Source organism: Mercenaria mercenaria, chromosome 15, assembly GCF_021730395.1.
Source record: "Mercenaria mercenaria strain notata chromosome 15, MADL_Memer_1, whole genome shotgun sequence".
In the NCBI taxonomy this organism is placed as follows: domain Eukaryota; kingdom Metazoa; phylum Mollusca; class Bivalvia; order Venerida; family Veneridae; genus Mercenaria; species Mercenaria mercenaria.
This window is the reverse complement of record NC_069375.1, coordinates 21,380,803-21,402,068: the sequence shown is the minus strand read 5'-3', so window position 1 is coordinate 21,402,068 and position 21,266 is coordinate 21,380,803. Positions and strand designations below refer to the sequence as shown.

Sequence of the window (21,266 nt, the reverse complement as noted above, 5' to 3'; positions counted from 1 at the left end):
CCAAGCTGCTCAAAACTTTATCAATTGGTTGGACTTTGAATTATATTCTAGTTATACTAAGATCAGCTTGTCAGTTCCTTCACTTGAAAGAATCTTACATCCCAAGCAGTGCATTCAAACCACAGCAGTGTGGGGCTAGTGATTTTCAGAACCTGTGCCATTAGCCACTAAGCAATAAAGGCCCTCATAATATTATGTAGGAATGCGTATGATTTTAGCAGTACAACGTTTTAAGGTAAAATGGTACTTCACAATCTATTATTAAGGCACCTGAGTGCAGATGAAGTAAGATGAAGATTCCTGCCAAATTAATATTGCTATATATAGGAGAAGGTTCTTATCATTACAAACTTTAAAACAAGCTGAAGCAAATGCCATACCACTTAAACAATCACATCTGTAATTTCTGGTGCCGCTAGACACACCCTGACATGTTCCGCCATTCAAACATGGACTGACAGCACAGCCGTACACACTGAGGTCGTTTTCGCAGTTTGTTCCGTTGTACAGGTGCGGACACTGGCAAGTATAAGTGTTTTCTCCGTCGATACATGTACCACCATTGTTACATGGGTGAGAATAACAGTCGTTTATGTCACCATTCTCTGTAAACATAACATAAAAGCAACATTAATAAAAGACATTGTTTGTGCCATGTTTTATTCATACTAGTGAAAGCTGTTATTGACTATGTGAATCAAGTTTTCATAAATAGTCTACAGTCCTAGACTGAATTAAACACTTTAACTTGTATTTGGTTTTTCTTTTTACACTATTACATTGTATTTAAGAATTAACTGAGTTTATCAACAGGATATTTGTTTGTTTCAGTGTATTAAGACATGCATAGATGATAAAATAGCAGATGCAATATTTTCATGAGGGGCACAGTCAAAAGTGAACATTTAAGATCTGGAGATATGTTGATCTAACACATAAAATTAACATTTTTTTTATTTCTTGTCTTTTTAATGACTTTTAACAAATTATATTGGAAATATTTACCCACACAATGCCATGTGCATTGGGCAATGATTCACAAACATTAAAAGTAGATTTGAAGATTTCTGTTGCATTTCAACTCAGTGGCGTACATAAATCTTTGTGTTTTAGGTATTTTCTGTTTCTACGTGTATACTTCTAAATTTTCAATATACACATGTACATGTATTTTATTATATAAAACAGAAGACACTGGAAAAATAACAATGCTCATGTTTCATATGAAAAACATGCATTTATGCTAAATTTCTAAAATGGACTGGTCCATCATTCAATTTGGGCAGTACCACTTATTATTCAAAGGGGTGCTCACTGAAAATTTACTGACTGAATAGCGAACAGTGCAGACCATGATCAGACTGCATGGATGTGCAGGCTGATCTTGGTCTGCACAAAGGCAGAATCAATTGCCGTCAGCAGGCTAAAGTTTAATTGCCTGTCTGAAAGCATGCATGTGCTGCAACATTAGAAAATTTGCTTTCCAGCAGGATCAATTAGCGGACATTTTTGTCATGTTATAGATACATTACTTTATATAAGATCAATTAAATCAATGTAAAATTGGAATAAATAGCAGTTTTGCAGACACTATCTGGATATAAAATACACTCTGGGCTTGTTGAAAGTACAACTTAAAACAAATCATTATAATGTATTTCCAGATCGTAACTACATGCATGGCCAATTAACGTATTCCTCATATTCAAGGAAATGATAATAAATGTATGTGTGACATTTCGAAAGATGTAAGGAAAATATATTGTAACTTTTGCATTATTTTCATCCTAACAGTTCTGATATAAAATTCAAACAAAATCGAAACCCAGGGGCTGACAGCTCGAACCAAGACCAGGGCAACATTATAGCAACTCCTTATAACAGGCAACATTATAGCCATCCAACCAGACTGAAAACTAAACCAATATAGCAATATCATGAAATATTAAGGTGAATGAGGGGATAAAAAAATAAATGATTAATTTACAAGATGAATGTTTTATAAGCTTGCTACTGATTTTGATACAGATGAAGATTGTCAACAGGTAAATATTTTATGTTTTACATTCCATAGTGACTTATGCCATCACTTGAAAGTTTGCAAACAGTAAATCAATGCTTAGTCTATACAACCATTTCTTGGCCCATATTCAACCGTTGATCTAAATTGCTGGATTTCATTTTTTTTTGTCATTGCAAATAGCACTGATTGTTATGCAATTCTGCATGACCATACTTTCTGGAGCCACCAATACATATTAAGTATAAATAAGTTTGGAGCATACTGAATAATTTTAAAAAAGTCTAAATTTCAGGCCTGCTGGCGGCAAGTGATTCTGCCTTTGTGACCAGTGCAGACCAAGATCAGCCTGCACATCAATGCAGACTGATCATGGTCTGAACTGTAACTATTCAGCCAGTGAATCTTGCATAAACACCCCTTCGAATAATAAATGGTACTGCTCAAATTGAATGACAGACACTGAGACATATTAGTCCATTTTAGAAATTTAGCAGGTTAAGGTTTAATGTTATGAACAAGACCTTGTATCAGACAGCATCAACATTAATACTAATTTAGAACAATGTTGCAGCCTTTCACTTTTTAAATAAAAAAAAAGAGAAAAAAAGGAAAAATGAGTTGAAAATAATAGCTGAATTAATAGGTTGAATTATAGTAATTGGCTTTTAGATTGAAAACTTTAGTAAAAATAAACAAAAAATGCTTTCTACTTGACTGTAAACATTTAAATAACTCCCTACTAGATACAAGTAGAAAATGATGTACTCAGCAATTACTTAATTGTCTGTATTTATCAAAATAACATTAACCAGAGCAATTAAGAACTGAATCTCAAGATAACCCTACCAATTATCTAGATAACAATTAAACCTATACCACCATCTCATTGTATTATACATAAGCATTTGGGGCATTTACTTGGTCAATAATGATGCTACAAATATTTATACAGTTGAAACTCAGTATTTCGAATTCAAAGGGATCAAGCAGGGATCAAGCATTTTACTTAGAGATAACCGAAATTCGTTTTAAAATGGTATTTTGTGCATGTGTTTCTGGCACGGAATTTGAAAATGTCTTTGAGATAGCCGGAATTTTGAGAAGAGCGAGTTCGTGATATCGAGATTCAACTGTATATATTGACCAAGCAAATGCGCTGAATACGTATGGTCAAATATGTGCATACATACTGGCAGTGCTAGCCCTGGCCATTATAAGTTAATAGCCACTTTTTTTTTAGGGAAAAAATTAATAGACAAACTTGGTGGCGCGTACCTCGGGCGCGCTTAAGCATTTCGATGAAAAACATAAAACACAAAAATCATTTAATATTTTTTTCATGAAACACTTAAACACACTTTATTTTTCAGTTATCATTAATCATATTTATCACAGACTTTGAATTATCATACATTTATGCATATCTTCAGTTGTTTGCATTCAAATGTCACTGAAAATACCATTTTAGTAAGTGACATGACCCATTGTGAATTCTTGTCAAGAATGATCATTAATACTCATTTTGTGGTGAAAGTCAGGGCTTAAGCTAGGCTAAGATTTTTGGGAGAAGTCACTTCTCCCTCAGCTAAGATTAAGGAGAAGTGGAGAGATTTAAGGGAGAAGTGACAAGATTTTAGGGAAAACGTGGAAAGATTTTAGCGCTGCCAATCAACATTATCGCCAAATGGCGATTATTTTATTCAAATGCCGATTAAAATGCAATTTCTGGCGATAGAAAATGGCGATTAATTTATAAAAATGCTCAAAAAAAAAAATATTGCAAAAAATTGTCCTTAAACTGCTGGAACATACGTAATTTTGTCGACAAAAAACGTGCGAAGTCGGTATCAGGAAGTATTGTGGCCAATTACATGAACCTTTCAGTTTGACTCCTGGCTAATATGCTCTCCATGCTTGAAATGATTTCTGTATGATCATGGTGCTTCATCAGAAGCAGGCTTATGGCAGGCTATCTGTGCAATAGTCCCCTAAAACCTTGTTCTCAACTGAGAACTCGTATTACATTGAACTTTGATCCAATGTTAACAGGATTCTCCACTTATTAAAGATCATGCTGTTTTTTTCTAAAAACATAGTGCAAGATAACTTCCACACACAGTACTGTACTAATGGTCCATATTGGCTAACAATTAAACATATGTATATCATTGACCTTTTGCTGACATTTTATCACTTGTTAGGTTTTTTTATGAACAATATAACATTAAGTATCCCCTCATTTTATGACTGGGGGAACAGAGGGCAGGTACACTAATTAACCATGATTTTCACACCATTACAGGACAACACCTAATGTTTTATGACAAAATTCTGTCCTGTCATAAAAATATTAAGTGGCTGATCAGTGATCAAAGACAAAAAAGATGACTGTTTAAACCCTTTGTCTGAAGGGGGAAGACCGTCAGACTCCTGCGTTCAAGACCAGTCCTTACAAATATGTATCTAGAGTGCTGTGGATGTCAAGGGAAGCATTGCACTTGTAGGCATTCTTACTAAATCCTAATAAGGCACAACAACAATACAGTAAAATTGATGTGAAGTTATGATATGGGACAAAGACAATTAAACTGTCATCAGCGGAAATAGTGATCGAGGTATGGTACCATCCTGATGTTGCACTTTGAAATAGTCTTGAATCAAACTGCCTTGTCATTATAGCATTGGTCACTTACATTACCTTGTGCTCACCTAGCTGTCAGATTTACCATAGTTTGTATGATTTTGGTACATTACCTTGAGCAGCAGCCATTCTAACCAATCCATGATCCAGTAAGAATATTATGCATAAAAATCCACAAAATGACATCAATCTATTGCACATATATTTTTGTTGTATTTTTTCAGATCCAGTGTAACGTACATGTCCGTTTATTCCAAGAGCTCTATCTGAGCACTTTTCACATTTAAATGAGATCTGGTAATCTTTTTCACCATTCAGTATAATATTAGTTTCACTTCCATGCATTTTTTTTATTTCACTTTTCCCACTTTCACTTTGGTAACATACACCTGCCTATTATTTGTCAGCCATCAAAAAATCAAGATGTCACTGTCAAATCTGACATCTGAGAAAGTTATGAACTCCCTTGTATGATACAATCCCACTACAAAATTACAAACAAAAAATAATACTATATTCAAGAAGGTTTTTAATTAAACTACCATTAACAGCATTTTAATTACAACCATTTTTCCCTTTCAAAGATGACAGCAAGATCCAAGAACAAGCTAGGTATATAGTTTAAATCCCAAAGGAAAACTGAAGTTTCACGAGTCACACATTTCTACACCTGAATAACTTTTGCTTATTATGAAATGTGTACAAGCAGAAAACTGAAAACATTATGACACAATTTGACGACACAACAGAAAACAATGCAAAAATCGAGAACCTAAACACACATATATACTCCAACAGTTAAACAAGACTGAAGTAAATATGAAAAAATAATCGCGGGAGTTCGCCTTCTGCATAGTCAATATATAAATAATAAAATGGCCTAAAGGTGTAATACAGGTATAACAATAGGAACATATTGGGTGACAGGCCCATCATTCAATTATGAAGGTAATCAGTTCGTTATTGTGTCCTGCATGATAACGATTGACTTAACAATACCATGACCTGTACAGGACAATCAGAACTATTCTGATCAGTATCAATGTAGATAAACTCCATTACTGATATTTATGGACAAATCAATATCTTGATCAGTATACTAGTAAACCAATATTTCACTAGGTACAGCCAAAAACTTGCAGTGTGCACTGACTTAATCATCTCATTGTTTTTTTATCAGATCAATTTGTTTTCCAATTTAATCAGGCAGATATGACTGCATTCCACTGTCAAGTGGGTGTGTACAGAGACATGAATCAACTTAAACCAAACATCAATAGCACTTAGTATTAGCCAACTATAAGCTGACCTAAGAATGTAGGGCAACAGTTGAACAGCCCGCACCATTGCCACCAGCCTTAGTAACCCCACACAACATGGATAGCCCTGCAATACTGTTAATTTGAATAAAAACACTAAAATTACAAAACTATTGACTTAAATTGAAAAACTTAAATTAAGGGCTCTTTCCATACAGATATATTATACCCATTCAATAAGATAAACTAAACAGGGAGGCAAAGCAAATTCATTTCTATATTAATGAAATGACAAATCAAAGTGTAAATCAAGAAACACTGTTTGTTTAAGTGACCATCATGCATGCCTAACTGAAATATTTTAACTGTTAATCCCAACAAAAACAGATGATCACCAAAAAGCTAAGAAAACTGCTAAATATAATCCATCTTCTTTAAACAAATTATTCCATTCATTATTAATCCAAGTTTACAACTGCCTTCTGTCAAAATGTCATTTAATCCATTTAACAATTCAGAATTATTTAATTTCGAATTTATATTGCTTCATGTAAAGTGCACTTTATACATTTTAAATTACTTTTATGTATACCGCATATTGCACAATGCAGCTATGATTCATTTTATGACTCAAATTTCAAATCTTTTATACAAACTATTATGTATATCCAGATTGAACACTTAATTATAGCACTACTTTTCAATACGAAATCTCAATTCCTTAAAGCTTCTCAAAATTTGCTCTCAATATAGTTTTTGAATCCATGAATCACATGTATTAAACAAGAATTTCAACTGCTCATGCATGCACAAGCACAGACTGCAGTGAATGTGGGGGTATAGTTTGACAAATGGTTTACTTTATGAAGCAAGACAAACACCAACATTGACATTGTAACCAGATAGCTTATCTCAACTGAGCTGATTATCCAGGGAAAGTCTCCACCAGTACAGATAATCCTCAGAAGACCCTCGCCTAGTCTAAACCTCTGACGGCAGGCATGTGGAATAGCAGTGTTTCTAGTCATTCTAAGTATGTACTTGAAAGTATAGTTTAAAAGAAATTTTTGAAACAGTGTAATACTATGTACCACTCCTGTCTTGATTCCTCCAACTTTGCACCCTTGCTTCAGGATAATCATTAAAACAAGAGCTGTCCATAAGATAGCCCATGCTCGACTATTCAAATTGTTGTCACAGAAGCAGGAAATTATTATCCTAAATCTTACATAATGAGTTTCAATCTTGTGTCTGCATTAGTTTTAGAGATACTAACTTGCATGCAAATTAATATAATTTAACTTTAACTAGGATTTTTCAAGTCCAAAAGGGGGCATAACTGAATAATAAATGTTAAGAATTATAGGACTTGGTGCTATAACCTAGTTTTATAACCCCGAAGACACATCAGAAGATTCATCAATATCTGCATTAGTTTTGGATATAGTAATTTGTATTCAAAACTTTAACAAGGATTTTCAAAGTCCTTAAGGAGGCATAACTGGCCTAAAATACATGTCAGAGTTATGGGACTTGATCCAGTGAAGTTGGTTATATTGATCTAGAAAAAGAAAAAATAATTTTCAAAGCTACATGTATACGCCTTTGAATAATAGCTATATGTACTTACACGCAAAAGTTTAACCAGGATTTTCTTAGTCCAATTGGGGCATAATTAAATGGCCAAAATGCATGTCAGAGTTATGGGACTTTATTATATCACCCAGTTTTATAACCCTTATGACACATGTGAAGTTTCAATTCAATATCTGCATTTAAAAAAACAAAGTTTTGGAGATAGTTACTTGCACGCAAAACTTTGACCAGGATTTTCCAAGTCCAAAAGGGGCCACAGTTTGCCCAAAATACATGTCAGAGTTATGTGACTTGATCCTGTAAGGTTGGTTATTGGCCTAGAAAAAAGGTAAAAAAGTTTGAAAGCTATAATAATGCTTTTAATTGATAGCTATATGAACTATCATGCAAAATTTTAACCAAGGTGTGACTCCGACACCAAAGCCAATGCCAGGGTGAGTACAATAGCTCAGACTACTCAGACAGACTATTCTTTGAATAGTCAAGCTAAAAAAGGGTTAATTTTCAAGTTCTGTAGACTCTCAATATACTGTGGTATGGTACTGCATACAGACCAAAATATCATGATACTGTGGTGGAAAATTAATGCAAAACCCAACCATCCTAATGATAATAAGCTCAAGAAATGATACTGTGTTAAAGCGTTTCATAACTCTGAAGATAGACTAGCTCCTGGACTAAGAAATACATTTTTTATTCAATTTAGCTAAATAAGCCAGTCTATATTACAATTTAAGAAAATCTCTACAATAGACTGGCTTTTGTCACTATAAAATGTAATTAGACAAAAAAAAGGAAAGTAATGTAGAAATATCTTTATTATCAGTTTAGTGGCTAGTCTATTCTGGTATGATTGTGGCTAGTCTACTATGGTATGATTGTGAACTTGACAACTTGATGCATCAACTAAGACCAACGCAACTCATTCAGACCCTTAAAAGACAATAATAAGACATGTAATGAATTAAATGTCACTGCATGTTTTGACAGACTCTTTAAAAGTACATAAAGTAAATGTCTTGTACAAGGTATATTACCGGTATGTTGTACTTTTAGTGACCACTTGATGTTTATTTATTAAAATTGTCGCATTTGTTTTTAAGAATGAAAACTGAACACGCTCTAGCACTAGCATGCAGTATTGAACCAATAACATATTAGGATAGTTTATTATATATCAAAAGAATAGTTAATTAATACTTTTGTATGTCATGTGTCAATATCTGAAACTATAGTGCCATTACAAAGACAAACAAACAGCTTAGACAAGCAGCTAATTTTAGTTAACTTCCTAGTACAAACTTCAGGAAGAATATTTCTTTCAGCACCTATATAACTGATACCAGAAACCACTAAATATCCACAAATGAATAAAAGTACTTCATAAACTTGGCCCAACCTTGAACAAAACCGTTATTTCAACATTTTCTTACAAAAAAATAAGCCATTTACACCAATCCGTTCTCCAATAACAAATATTATTTCAGAATAAACCTACACTTTACTCTTTACATGATTACGACAAAAAACAACAAAAGAAAAGCCGATATTCCATTAAAAAGGTATTTCAAAATTACACAGTCAGTAATCCAGTCACATATTTGTGTCATTAACCAATTTCAACCAGATTTTTCAACATTATTTAACATAATATTCCAAATTCGTCAAGTATGACGTTGAATCCAGTATTGATGAAGAACACACGCGGCACAAAATACAATATGACAATAATTACACAGGTAATACACGCTGTGTGTAAAGGTGCAGTGCACAGGTGGGCACACAAGGAATGTCCTATTATTTATTTATAAAAGGGACTAGAAAAATTCATATCAACCAATCAAATCAAAGAGATTTAATAACAAAGCTTTCCAGATGTTATTTTTTCATTAAACAGGGCAGTTTTTATGAAGAAAACATAAATCCTTCCGAAGAGTGGCCCTTGCCTTCTAAATGCGTTGTTATGTACAAGATTAACATAATTATCAAAGTAGTATTAAGTAAACTTTATTATTATGAATTGTCTAATTTATGCTAAACACCTGTAGAAACTATTAGCATTTTAGACTTTAACACAATACACCTCAAGATTTATGTCATTTATTCATATTTTCAAGAACAGCTATCAACATGTTTGAAAACTTGATTAACAAAGTAGAAATATCAAGAAGTACTTGTTTATTATCTCCCTTTATATGGCTCTGATACATGTGCAACATTGGTAGTACTACTTTTATAATAATTTTATTAAGCACTTGAACAGCAGCTGCCGCTTTATCTGTTTTAACATAATTTTAACAAAACACTAAAGCACTATGGAACTTTAATACTTTGTACTTTAAAGTAAAGGTGGCCACTCACATTAAGCAACATTGTCTGACATTTTTCAGTTTTCATTTATGCTGATGAAATATCTTCATAGTGATTTATTAACCTTTACCCTGCTAAATTCCTATAATGAATTTGTCCATCTTTTAAACTGGACAGTACCATTAACTGTTAAAAGGGGTGAATTCCAAAAAGATACTGACTGAATGCAAACAGTGTAGATCATGATAAACATACATTTAGAGTGAAGTGTCTTTTTGTTCATTACCCTATATCTGAATCAGAATATACTAAAAGTGAACAAGGCACCAACATGCAGAGCAATACATGCCCGAAGGTATGATCTTTGATCCCTAAGTGTGACCTTGATCTTGTAGCTAGCCATCCAGAACATGCGCTCTGCACATCGTCTTGATGTGGTGAACTTTTGTGTAAAGGAACTTTTGTGTAAAGTTTCTTCGAAATCCTTCAAGGGGTTCAAGAGTTACAGTGTGATGACCTTGACCTCAAAGCGAGACATCCAGAACATGCACTCTGCACGTCGTCTTGATGTGGTGAACATTTGTGCCAATAAAATTCTTTACAATCCTGCAAGCAGTTCAAGAGTTACACAGCGGACACGAAACACACGCATATGACTATTGACCCCTAAGTATGACCTTGAGCTTGTGGCGAGCCATCCAGAACATGCCCTCTGCACATCGTCTTGATGCGGTGAACATTTGTCTCAAGTTTCTTTGAAATCCATCAAGGGAGTTACAGAGCAGACACGAAATACACTCATATTACTACTGACCCCTAAGTCTGACCTTGACCTTGAAGCAAGCCATCCAGAATGTGCGCTCTGCATGTCGTCCTGATCTGGTGAACATTTGCATCAAGTTTTTTTCAAATCCTTCAAGGGTGTCAAGAGTTACAGAGCGGACACGAAATTGCTAACTGACGGACGGACACCGGGGTACAACATAATGCGTCCCTTCGGGCGTATAAAAATGTATTCAATGTTGTATTCAGTGAGTGGCAACCTTTAAAAATTCATGAACGCACTATTTTTTAAAGCATACATTTAATTTCTAGAAAAAATAAACTTTTGTTCTGTTTTGTTCATTAGACCAATATGTTATTTGTAACATATAAAAAATTCAAAAAATTCAAAATCATCAAATCACAAAAAGATATAATTTTACTCTGAAAAAATGCCAAAGTTCATTAGAAGTATTTTCAGTAATTTTTAACATAATGGCAAAATCACTAAATGGCAGGTTAATATATAGCCATTTTGTTCATCATATTTTCATTTTCAAGGGAAGTAATTACAAATTTCATAAATACGTTTCTGATAGAAATCTTATAGCTCTTTGTAATACAGGCCTTTTAGTTCCACATAATTTGCGTAACGTGATTCATTAACCTTTAGCCTGCTGGCAGCAAGTGATTCTGCCTTTGCAACCAGTGCAGACCAAGATCAGGGTCTGCACTGGTCGCTATTCAGTCAGTAAATTTTCAGTGAACACTCCTTGGAATAATAAATGCTAGAAATTTAGCAGGGTAAAGGTTAAATAAGAGAATAAATGATACCTTAGTATCAGTGACTTACCTAGAGCACAATTAGCATCATGTTGAGGACAAGAAGTATCACTCCAGATCACATTATTCCATTCTGTATAGGCATTATTGTTAGAAAATATCACAGTAGGCCCCTCCATCAAACAGCCTGTATATTCCAGGCCAACATACAGGCCTAATGTCCCACTAAAATCTATACTAGAAAAATATTCCCTGAAAGTTGAATTTGAAATAATCTCACTAAAATACACTCTCCCACTTTTTGTCACATTTAAATATAAATTTCCTAAATATCGATGTATACTTAACGTCCACCACTCGTCATTATTTAAGTCAGCGCCTACTGCAGTACTGTTCTGGACGGAGCCAATTAACCAATGGAATTCAAGAGTTCCATTTATGAGCAAAAGTTTTAAGAAATCCCCACCCGCCCCTTTTTGGTATAAAAGCTGCCCATTTGAACATGTTCGAAATGAAAATTCTGTCTGTCGACCACTGTCCCTAACATTCCATACTGCGTTTTTCAGTATAACACTGGAACTATTTTCCTGAGAGAAATAACCGTATCTTCCACCATTTTCAGCTGATATTACATCTGTTAGACACAAGGCAAAGATCAGCCCTGAAATAAATAAAATTTACTGTTTGTAAAATATGGCATCATTAAACTGACCAAATCCCCACATGAGTTATCAGCGGAGAGAGACTGACTCCTGAGGAGGGGTGTGCAATATTCAACAGTGTACCAAATTTACCTGCATGCCCTATGTTGGTTGATAGCAGTATGCACAAAATGTTCCATTATGAAAATTATGTGTACAATGGTTATTGCAATATCAAATGCACAAAATGTACCGCTATGCAAATTATGTGTACAATGGTTATTAAATGCACAAAATGTACCGCTATGCAAATTATGTGTACAATGGTTATTGCAATATCTGATGCACAAAATGTACTGCTACGCAAATTATGTGTACAATGGTTATTGCAATGTCTGATGCACAAATTGTACTGCTATGCAAATTATGTGTACAATGGTTATTGCAATGGTTATTGCAATATCAAATGCACAAAATGTACCGCTATGCAAGTTATGTGTACAATGGTTATTGCAATATCAAATGCACAAAATGTACCGCTATGCAAATTATGTGTACAATGGTTATTGCAATATCAAATGCACAAAATGTACCGCTATGCAAATTATGTGTACAATGGTTATTGCAGTATCAAATGCACAAAATGTACTGCTATGCAAATTATGTGTACAATGGTTATTGCAATGGTTATTGCAATATCAAATGCACAAAATGTACCGCTATGCAAATTATGTGTACAATGGTTATTGCAATATCAAATGCACAAAATGTACCGCTATGCAAATTATGTGTACAATGGTTATTGCAATATAAAATGTACAAAATGTACCGCTATGTATAAAATGTTAATAATGGTTATTGCAATATCAAATGCACAAAATGTACCACTATGCAAATTATGTGTACAATGGTTATTGCAATATCAAATGCACAAAATGTACCGCTATGCAAATTATGTGTACAATGATTATTGCAATATCAAATGCACAAAATGTATTGCTATGCAAATTATGACTGTACAATGGTTATTGCAATATCAAATGCACAAAATGAACCGCTATGCAAATTATGTGTACAATGGTTATTGCAATATCAAATGCACAAATTTTTCCGCTATGCAAATTATGTGTACAATGGTTATTGCAATATCAAATGCACAAATTGTACCGATATGCAAATTATGTGTACAATGGTTATTGCAATATCAAATGCACAAATTTTTCCGCTATGCAAATTATGTGTACAATGGTTATTGCAATATCAAATGCACAAATTGTACCGATATGCAAATTATGTGTACAATGGTTATTGCAATATCAAATGCACAAAACGTACCACTATGCAAATTATGTGTACAATGGTTATTGCAATATCAAATGCACAAAATGTTTTGCTATGCAAGTTATGTGTACAATGAATATTGCAATATCAAATGCACAAAATGTTTTGCTATGCAAGTTATGTGTACAATGATTATTGCAATATCAAATGCACAAAATGTACCGCTATGCAAATTATGTGTACAATGGTTATTGCAATATCAAATGCACAAAATGTATTGCTATGCAAATTATGTGTACAATGATAATTGCAATATCAAATGCACAAAATGTTTTGCTATGCAAGTTATGTGTACAATGGTTATTGCAATATCAAATGCACAAAATGTACCGCTATAAAAATTATGTGTACAATGGTTATTGCAATATCAAATGCACAAAATGTATTGCTATGCAAATTATGTGTACAATGGTTATTGCAATATCAAATGCACAAAACATACCACTATGCAAATTATGTGTACAATGGTTATTGCAATATCAAATGCACAAAATGTATTGCTATGCAAGTTATGTGTACAATGATTATTGCAGTATCAAATGCACAAAATGTAACGCTATGCAAATTATGTGTACAATGATTATTGCAATATCAAATGCACAAAATGTTTTGCTATGCAAGTTATGTGTACAATGGTTATTGCAGTATCAAATGCACAAAATGTACCGCTATGCAAATTATGTGTACAATGGTTATTGCAATATCAAATGCACAAAATGTTCCGCTATGCAAATTATGTGTACAATGGTTATTGCAATATCAAATGCACAAAACGTACCACTATGCAAATTATGTGTACAAGTTCATTTAAGAAATAATATCTCCCAAATAGTGATTTGTCATTGAATAAAATCTTTATTTGGTGTTCAGGTGAATGACAAACAATGATTTTATTCAAGACAACATTACTGTTTGGGATATATTATTTCAATTCTAATACTATGTCAAACATTATCATCTACATCCTTGATGATGATTCAGTAAATACATAGTTGTGGTTTTCTTTTCCAGCATGCTGCTATTGGCCTTTTACGCAATGCCATAATGTGACATACAAACTGTGATTTTGTTACATAATAACACACAGTTTCAGTCTCCTTTGTTTAATCTGGAAACAGGTTGGGTTGTGTTAGAATCTGGAATAAATACAAATGTTACAACCAAGTCAGGAAATAGGTTCATTTTCAACATTACTAGGACCTTCAACACTACAGTGAGGCAATCTGACCACTGTAAGCCCATGCATTCTAAACCATTTTCAGGCACAAGGATAGTGACCATGGCCTTAGATCCACTGACCCTCAAACTATAGGGGTCATCTACTGACCACATTAAGTTCACTGTAGGTCCAAGCATTCTACAGTTACTGATAATATTTAATGTGTCAATGACACCATGACCTTGAACTCTAACTCAATGACTCAAAAGGTAAATAAAGGTTCAACTGATCATTGCAGGCCAAAGCATTCTCTAGTTATTGACTGGAAACTGCAGTGTCAAATGGCAGACTGGATGGCCAACCCACAATTTGAACTTATAAACTATTTTTTTTACCTAGATGACCCAGTTTCAAACTTTACCAAGATTTCTTAAGAGCAAACATTCTGACTAGGTTTCATGCGTGTATCAGGCAGAAAAAGCAGCTTGCCTTTGGTGTTTAACAAGTTTTTCTATGCCTTCACTAGAATTACTTTTTGTCCCCAAATGAAACAGTCATACTGATCTGGCTACTGTTACTTAACTGACGCTATGGTTGCGTCTGAAGCTAACAAAATCGCAGCCTTGAGAAATAATTCGTCAAACATTCAGAAATAGGTTCATGTGACCTCTGTCATGTAAAATTTAAAATGTTTTTTTTTTATGACCTAGTGACATTTTTTCCCCTAAGATGTTACAGTTTCAAACTTAAGACTTGATTTCATTAAGACAAACTTTCTGAAATGTTTTTTCATAGATAGGTAACTAACTGTGGCCTCTTCAGTGTCAAAAAACTAACATGACTAATATTAAGACAAGATGGCCATGAAGGCCCTGTATCGCTCACCTGACCTATTGACCTAAAGATCATCAAGATTAACCTAGTGCCAAATGACCTAGTTTCAAACCAGACCTAGATTTCATCAAGAGGAACATTTTGACCTAGTTTCATGTAGATCAGGTAGAAAATGTGGCCTCTGGAGTGTTAACAAGGTTTTTCTCGGCTTAGTTTTATATCCCAGATGACCCAGTCTAAAACATGAATCACTTGCTCCTTAGTTTTATATCCCAGATGACCCAGTCTAAAACATGAATCACTTGCTCCTTAGTTTTATATCCCAGATGACCCAGTCTAAAACATGAATCACTTGTTCCTTAGTTTTATATCCCAGATGACCCAGTCTAAAACATGAATCACTTGCTCCTTACTGATGTAGGTTTGAAACCTAACTTGTGGTGTAGGAGCTTTCATGTGAAGAAGCCATCCAGCTGGCTTATAAAATGGAGAGTCAGTTGTTCAAATGAGGTGCACACCAAGGCCAGAAACAATACCTGGAAGGGAATCAGAGGTCTTCCTCCGCCATAAAAAAGCTTGAAAAGTCACCATATATGACCTACATTGTCTTAGTGTGACAATTTAAACTGAACCAAAGAAAACAAGAGCACCGCCTTGCGGGTGCTGACGCTCATCTGATTTTTTTTTTGTGTAATAGAAATATTGTCCTACCCATGATTTTCTAAGTCTAAAAAGGGCCATCATTCTTGCAAAAAGCAGGATAGAGTTATGTTTCTTGATGTACAGTGTCCACTTATGATGGTGAAAAACTGTTGCAAGTTTTAAAGCAATAGCTTTGATAGTTTATGAGAAAAGTTGACTTAAACATAATACTCAACCAAGAAAATGATTCCAAAAGGGGCAATAATTATTGCAAAAAGCAGGATGGAGTTACGCTGCTTGCTGTACAGGGTCAGCTTATGATGGTGAACAAGTGTTGCAAGTTTCAAAGCAATAGCTTTGATAGTTTAAGAGAAAAAGTTGACCTAAACATAAAACTTAACCAAAAAATCTGATATTTTCTAAGTCCAAAAGGGGCCATAAATCTTGCAAAAAGCAGGACAGAGTTATGTTTCTTGCTGTACAGGGTCAACTTATGATGGTGAACAAGTGTTGCAAGTTTTAAAGCAATAGTTTTGATAGTTTAGGATAAAAGTTGACCTAAACATAAAACTTAACCAAGATAACTGATTTTCTAAGTCCAAAAGGGGCAATAAATCTTGCAAAAAGCAAGATGGAGTTATGTTTCTTGATGTACAGGGTCTGCTTATGATGGTGAACAAGTATTCCAAGTTTCAAAGCAATAGCTTTGATAGTTTGGGAGAAAACTTGACCTAAACATAAAACTTAACCAAGAAATCTGATATTTTCTAAGTACAAAAGGGGCCATAAATCTTGCAAAAAGCAAGATGGAGTTATGTTTCTTGCTATACGGGGTCAGCTTATGATGGTGAACAAGTATTCCAAGTTTCAAAGCAATAGCTTTGATAGTTTAGGAGAAAAGTTGACCTAAACATAAAACTTAACCAGGCAACGCCGACGCCGACGCCGACGCCGACAACCGCTCAAGTGATGACAATAACTCATCATTTTTTTTCAAAAAATCAGATGAGCTAAAAAAAATAGAACTTGAAAATGTTATTTTTAATGTAGCAAAGTTTCTATTATTTGACCTTGTGACCTTTGTTTCTAATGCCAGATAACCCCTGTTAGGAAACGTGACCCACAGTGACTTAACCTAGTGACCTAGTTTTTGACCTCAGATGACCCAGTTTCAAATTTTACCTAGCTTTCAAAAAGACAAACATTCAGACCTATTTTCATCAAGATTATATTTTCTATGATTTACCTAGTGACCTAATTTTTACCCCAGATGACCTACTTTGAATGTTTTTCATTGTTTTAATTGCTGATCAAGCTTCATATTAAACACTTGTGCCCAATACAATACTTATAGCTTAGATACACTGATTCAGGTGATCAAAATTGCTTATGGTACATCACCTCAGAAATCAAAAAGTTTTGTATGTAAGCTTTTTTTAAATGTTTTGTAACCATGTTTTTGTACTCCAAATTAAACACTTTGAAATGCTTCAGAATGTGTCAAATGAAATATTAAAAAAAAATTCTGGTGGAGCAGGCTGCACACCCCTTTCAGTAGGAAAAGAAACCCCTCTGCATTCTCCCCTTGCCCCTGTCGGCATAAATCTACATAATATTATGTAATACAAATTTCCTGGCTAAAACCAACCAGATATCAAAATTTAAATAATTTGTGAAATAACTTAAGATTAATTATATATGTCATATCTAAGTTTTAAATCTTAAATGGATGAATAATGCTAATTATGAGTCATAAATTTAAGACAGTTTTTCAGACTTTCTGCAAATTTCTATCTGTACTCTGTCTCAAATTCCCAATAAAAAGTTATGTATTTTCAATTTGACTGAAAACAAGTAGGAAAAATAGTAGGATGGAGATTGCTATGACTACCAATTTATATTCATTATGTTACTTTCTATTTACAAGTTATTTGATCATTCTACAGATGGGTTCCATTTTACTTTTTATGCTAACACTTATTCCACTATAGTAGTCCAACTAATTTGACGTGACTCTATGAAATATTGAGTTATTTTTCTTATGGTTAGATTTAGCTAGTTAGATTGCTCGTCATAAATATAAAACAATCTGACCATCGAATTGCTATAGCTGATATCATGGCTTGCCTTTTAACAGGTGATACTGTAAGGACTATTCAAACTGGTGATACCACACACTGAAGTAGTGATATTGCCAGTCGGTTACTCAGTATATCTGATTATGAAAGCAAATTAAATAGTCAATGAAACAGAGCCAATGGGTTAATTCATTTTTCATTTGCGGCATATGATGTTTCGCCATTGGCAACCAGCTATAGGCATCCATTTGACTTCCCAGCACTGCTAGGGTTTATCCAGTTTAAGCCTGGTGTACTGACCTTGCAAGACACCTGGGTATGATCGATGCAAATCATATATTTTTGCAAAATGAATTCGGACAAACATTTGGAAAATGGAAATTTGTGGTTATTACCGGTGTACAGGTAGAAACATACCACAAGAAAAAACCAATGGAACAGGTCACAAAATAGAATCATTTATAACAAATTAGAATTTTGTTACTTTTTACTAATGCGACTCACGTGGCCGGCATGCTTTGTTTCATTTGTTTGTTCTAAAGCTGGCGAGAATTTTTTTCTTTCTGATATGTGCCAATAGTTTCTTTTAAAATACACTGAGCACCAATCTGACTGAAGTACTTGATCTTCTAAACGAAGATCTGAGAACGACCCATTCACATTCGTCTTCTGTAGATTTTGAATTTCCAGTATTGCTATTTTTATTTTATCCAATCAGACGACTTGTTCGAATGTCAGAGAGTAAGAAAAATGTGCAGTCATTCCAGGGCTCGAACCCGGGACCCCTCGCTTACAAAGCAGGTGGCCTACCGACTGAGCTAGGCGGCTATCTGATACATTACGACATAAGAATTGTAAATATCAAAAGTCAAGGCTACAGGTAGATTTGCAAGATGTTGTAAGTTAGGCTCTGATTGGCTAGCGAAAGGGTCGTCAGAACGAGGCAATGAATAGGTCGTTTTCAGATCCTATGCGTAGCGTAATAGGATATGTACTTTAGTCAGATTGCACTGAGCACATATCTCAAACACTGAATAATGCTCTGTTACAAATTCAGCATGTTTTAAAAAGTATTATGTTTAGTCACCAATATCTAAACGCACTATGCAATATGCTCTATTTATTACATAGTCCGAATGAATTTTTTGTCCGTTTTTATAGAAACAAATGAAATTATGTGTAAACTTCTTTTATTTTATAATACATAATACAAAATGCACTGTACAAAATATCTGTGAGCTGTGCCATGTATATATGGATCCTGTATATTTACATAATGCTTTCGCATTCCGATCAGAAATTAAGTGTACTTCAGTCTTTCACTGAATTAAGTTTATTACTATTTGCACAAAACAAGTTGTAACAAAATTGTTTGTCAATAACTCGTTAAACTACCAAAAAAATAAATTAAGAGATTACCTGTATATGCCCCGAGGGTTAATACGGACCCCCGGGTTAATCCCTCTGTCAGTGATCTTGAACCCATCCTGTCATATTGTTTATAAATTCCCGTGGGTCAAGAATGTACGCACACAGATTTTATATAAACACCCTACAATTTTACATACATAAAGTGTCACGTGACCTACATTGTACCTGTGTACTATTTATATCGTAAAATTTACGGGTATGCTTGTATTGTTCTTTATCTAAATCTATCATTTTATTGACATAAATGGAATTTCAAGTATGTCTTACACGGTATATGCAACCTGATCAATGAAATAGGTGTGTATTCTAGCATGACCTCATTTGTAAACAACGCGCTATTGACGAGGACAGTTACAGGTGCGCACACAGGTAATTCAAGGGAAGCAAGTAGAACAAGAAAGAGTCAATGGCAAGTGGGTGTAGCAGATTTAGTTCCCTTGTATCAATGTCTATCTATCTATCTAATCTTCCGTTGACGTCAAACCCCTTGCGGGAACGTAGACGTTTTGCGCGTCAAAATCAAAAAGAGAAAGAATAAAGTGATAAAAATTTAGAGTGGAAGAAACTAAAAATAACTTTGGTGATATAAAAAGGATAAAACTTGAGTTTGCAGGATAACTAGGGCAAGGCATGTTCAAGGCTGCAAACTGCAGCACTGAACTGCTCTAGGGTAGGGAGGTGGGCGACACTGGGGATAAGCTGGTTCCAATGGTACACTGTTCTCGGAAAATAAGAAAACCTGTAATAGTCAGTGGTTGCATTAAGTAACCTATAACTTAGGGAATGGCCATAGCGGACACATCGGGTCACTGTTGGGGTCAGGTAATCTACGATTGGGATAGCAACCGGTTCATGATGTCCGCGACCCAGGTGCACTCATTTGATTTTCCCACCGAGACTGCATTCTATAAGATTACAAAATGATTTCTTAAAGAAAGTGAATGGCCAAAATTCAACAGGAAGCCCATTGATATCCTTTATAAGCCGTTCATGCTCACCTACCTTCCCAAGTATCCCGAGATTCAAAACAAATGCAAACAGAACAATAATTGTCCCCAAACGCAAACATGAGAACATCAAATGATAAGATTAAGCCATTCCATACAAATACTAAAGAAAGGGAAGATACATACTAGTCAGAAGACAATTAGAATACCTACGCCTCCGCGCGTGCACGCACGCACGTACGCACGCATCAAAACTGGCCGACTACAAACACTGGAAAATTTGTCCAAAGGCAGTTGGAGCTCTCCGCCCTTGCTAAATGTCGACTTTTAAAACAAAGTGAGCATAATCATGTTTCGATTATTAAATATGTTTTGTTAAAAATTAAACAAAAAAAAATACCACTTACTATCAATGCAATAAAAAGGTACTTAAAAATCAGGGTCTTAAATAGATTCAATGAATTTTAATAAGGTTAGAGGCATATTTAGATCAAAGAGCTATAAAAATAAATGTATTTTATAGTTCTTTGTTTAGATGTATAAAGTAAGGATTCTGTTTTATAGCTTTGCATTGTTTCCCGTGCCTTGTTTCTGCCACGCCTGTACAAAGATTCTGCCACGCGCATAACAAGTTTATACCACACCCACACAAAGGTTCTGCCACGCCCATACCAAGTTTCTACCACGCCCATACTATCCTCAACACTCGGTAAAATATACTTCGGGGCCTCCGTGGCCGAGTGGTTAAGGTCGCTGGCTTCAAATCATTTGCCCCTCATCGACGTGGGTTCGAGCCTCACTCGGGGCTTTGAATTCTTC

At 34.5% G+C, this 21,266-nt stretch overlaps 1 protein-coding gene across 4 annotated transcripts in view; it reads right to left on the bottom strand.

The window, feature by feature from the left end:
- The window catches only part of LOC123546745 (protein crumbs-like), an 89,640-nt gene extending 69,908 nt beyond the window's left edge, over positions 1-19,732 (bottom strand). Inside the window, exons 1-3 of one of the 4 annotated variants that reach the window (XM_053524748.1) lie at positions 19,489-19,732; positions 11,445-12,035; positions 381-605 (exon numbers count right to left, since the gene is read on the bottom strand). In XM_053524748.1, coding sequence (XP_053380723.1) covers positions 381-605; positions 11,445-12,035; positions 19,489-19,555 — 883 coding nt within the window. In that variant the 5' untranslated portion in view covers positions 19,556-19,732. Of the gene's footprint in view, positions 1-380; positions 606-4,777; positions 5,149-6,318; positions 6,472-9,017; positions 9,233-11,444; positions 12,036-19,488 lie in introns of those variants that run through there. The other 3 variants (XM_053524750.1, XM_053524749.1, XM_053524751.1) reach the window with 3 other exon arrangements.
- Positions 19,733-21,266: the final 1,534 nt, after the last annotated feature.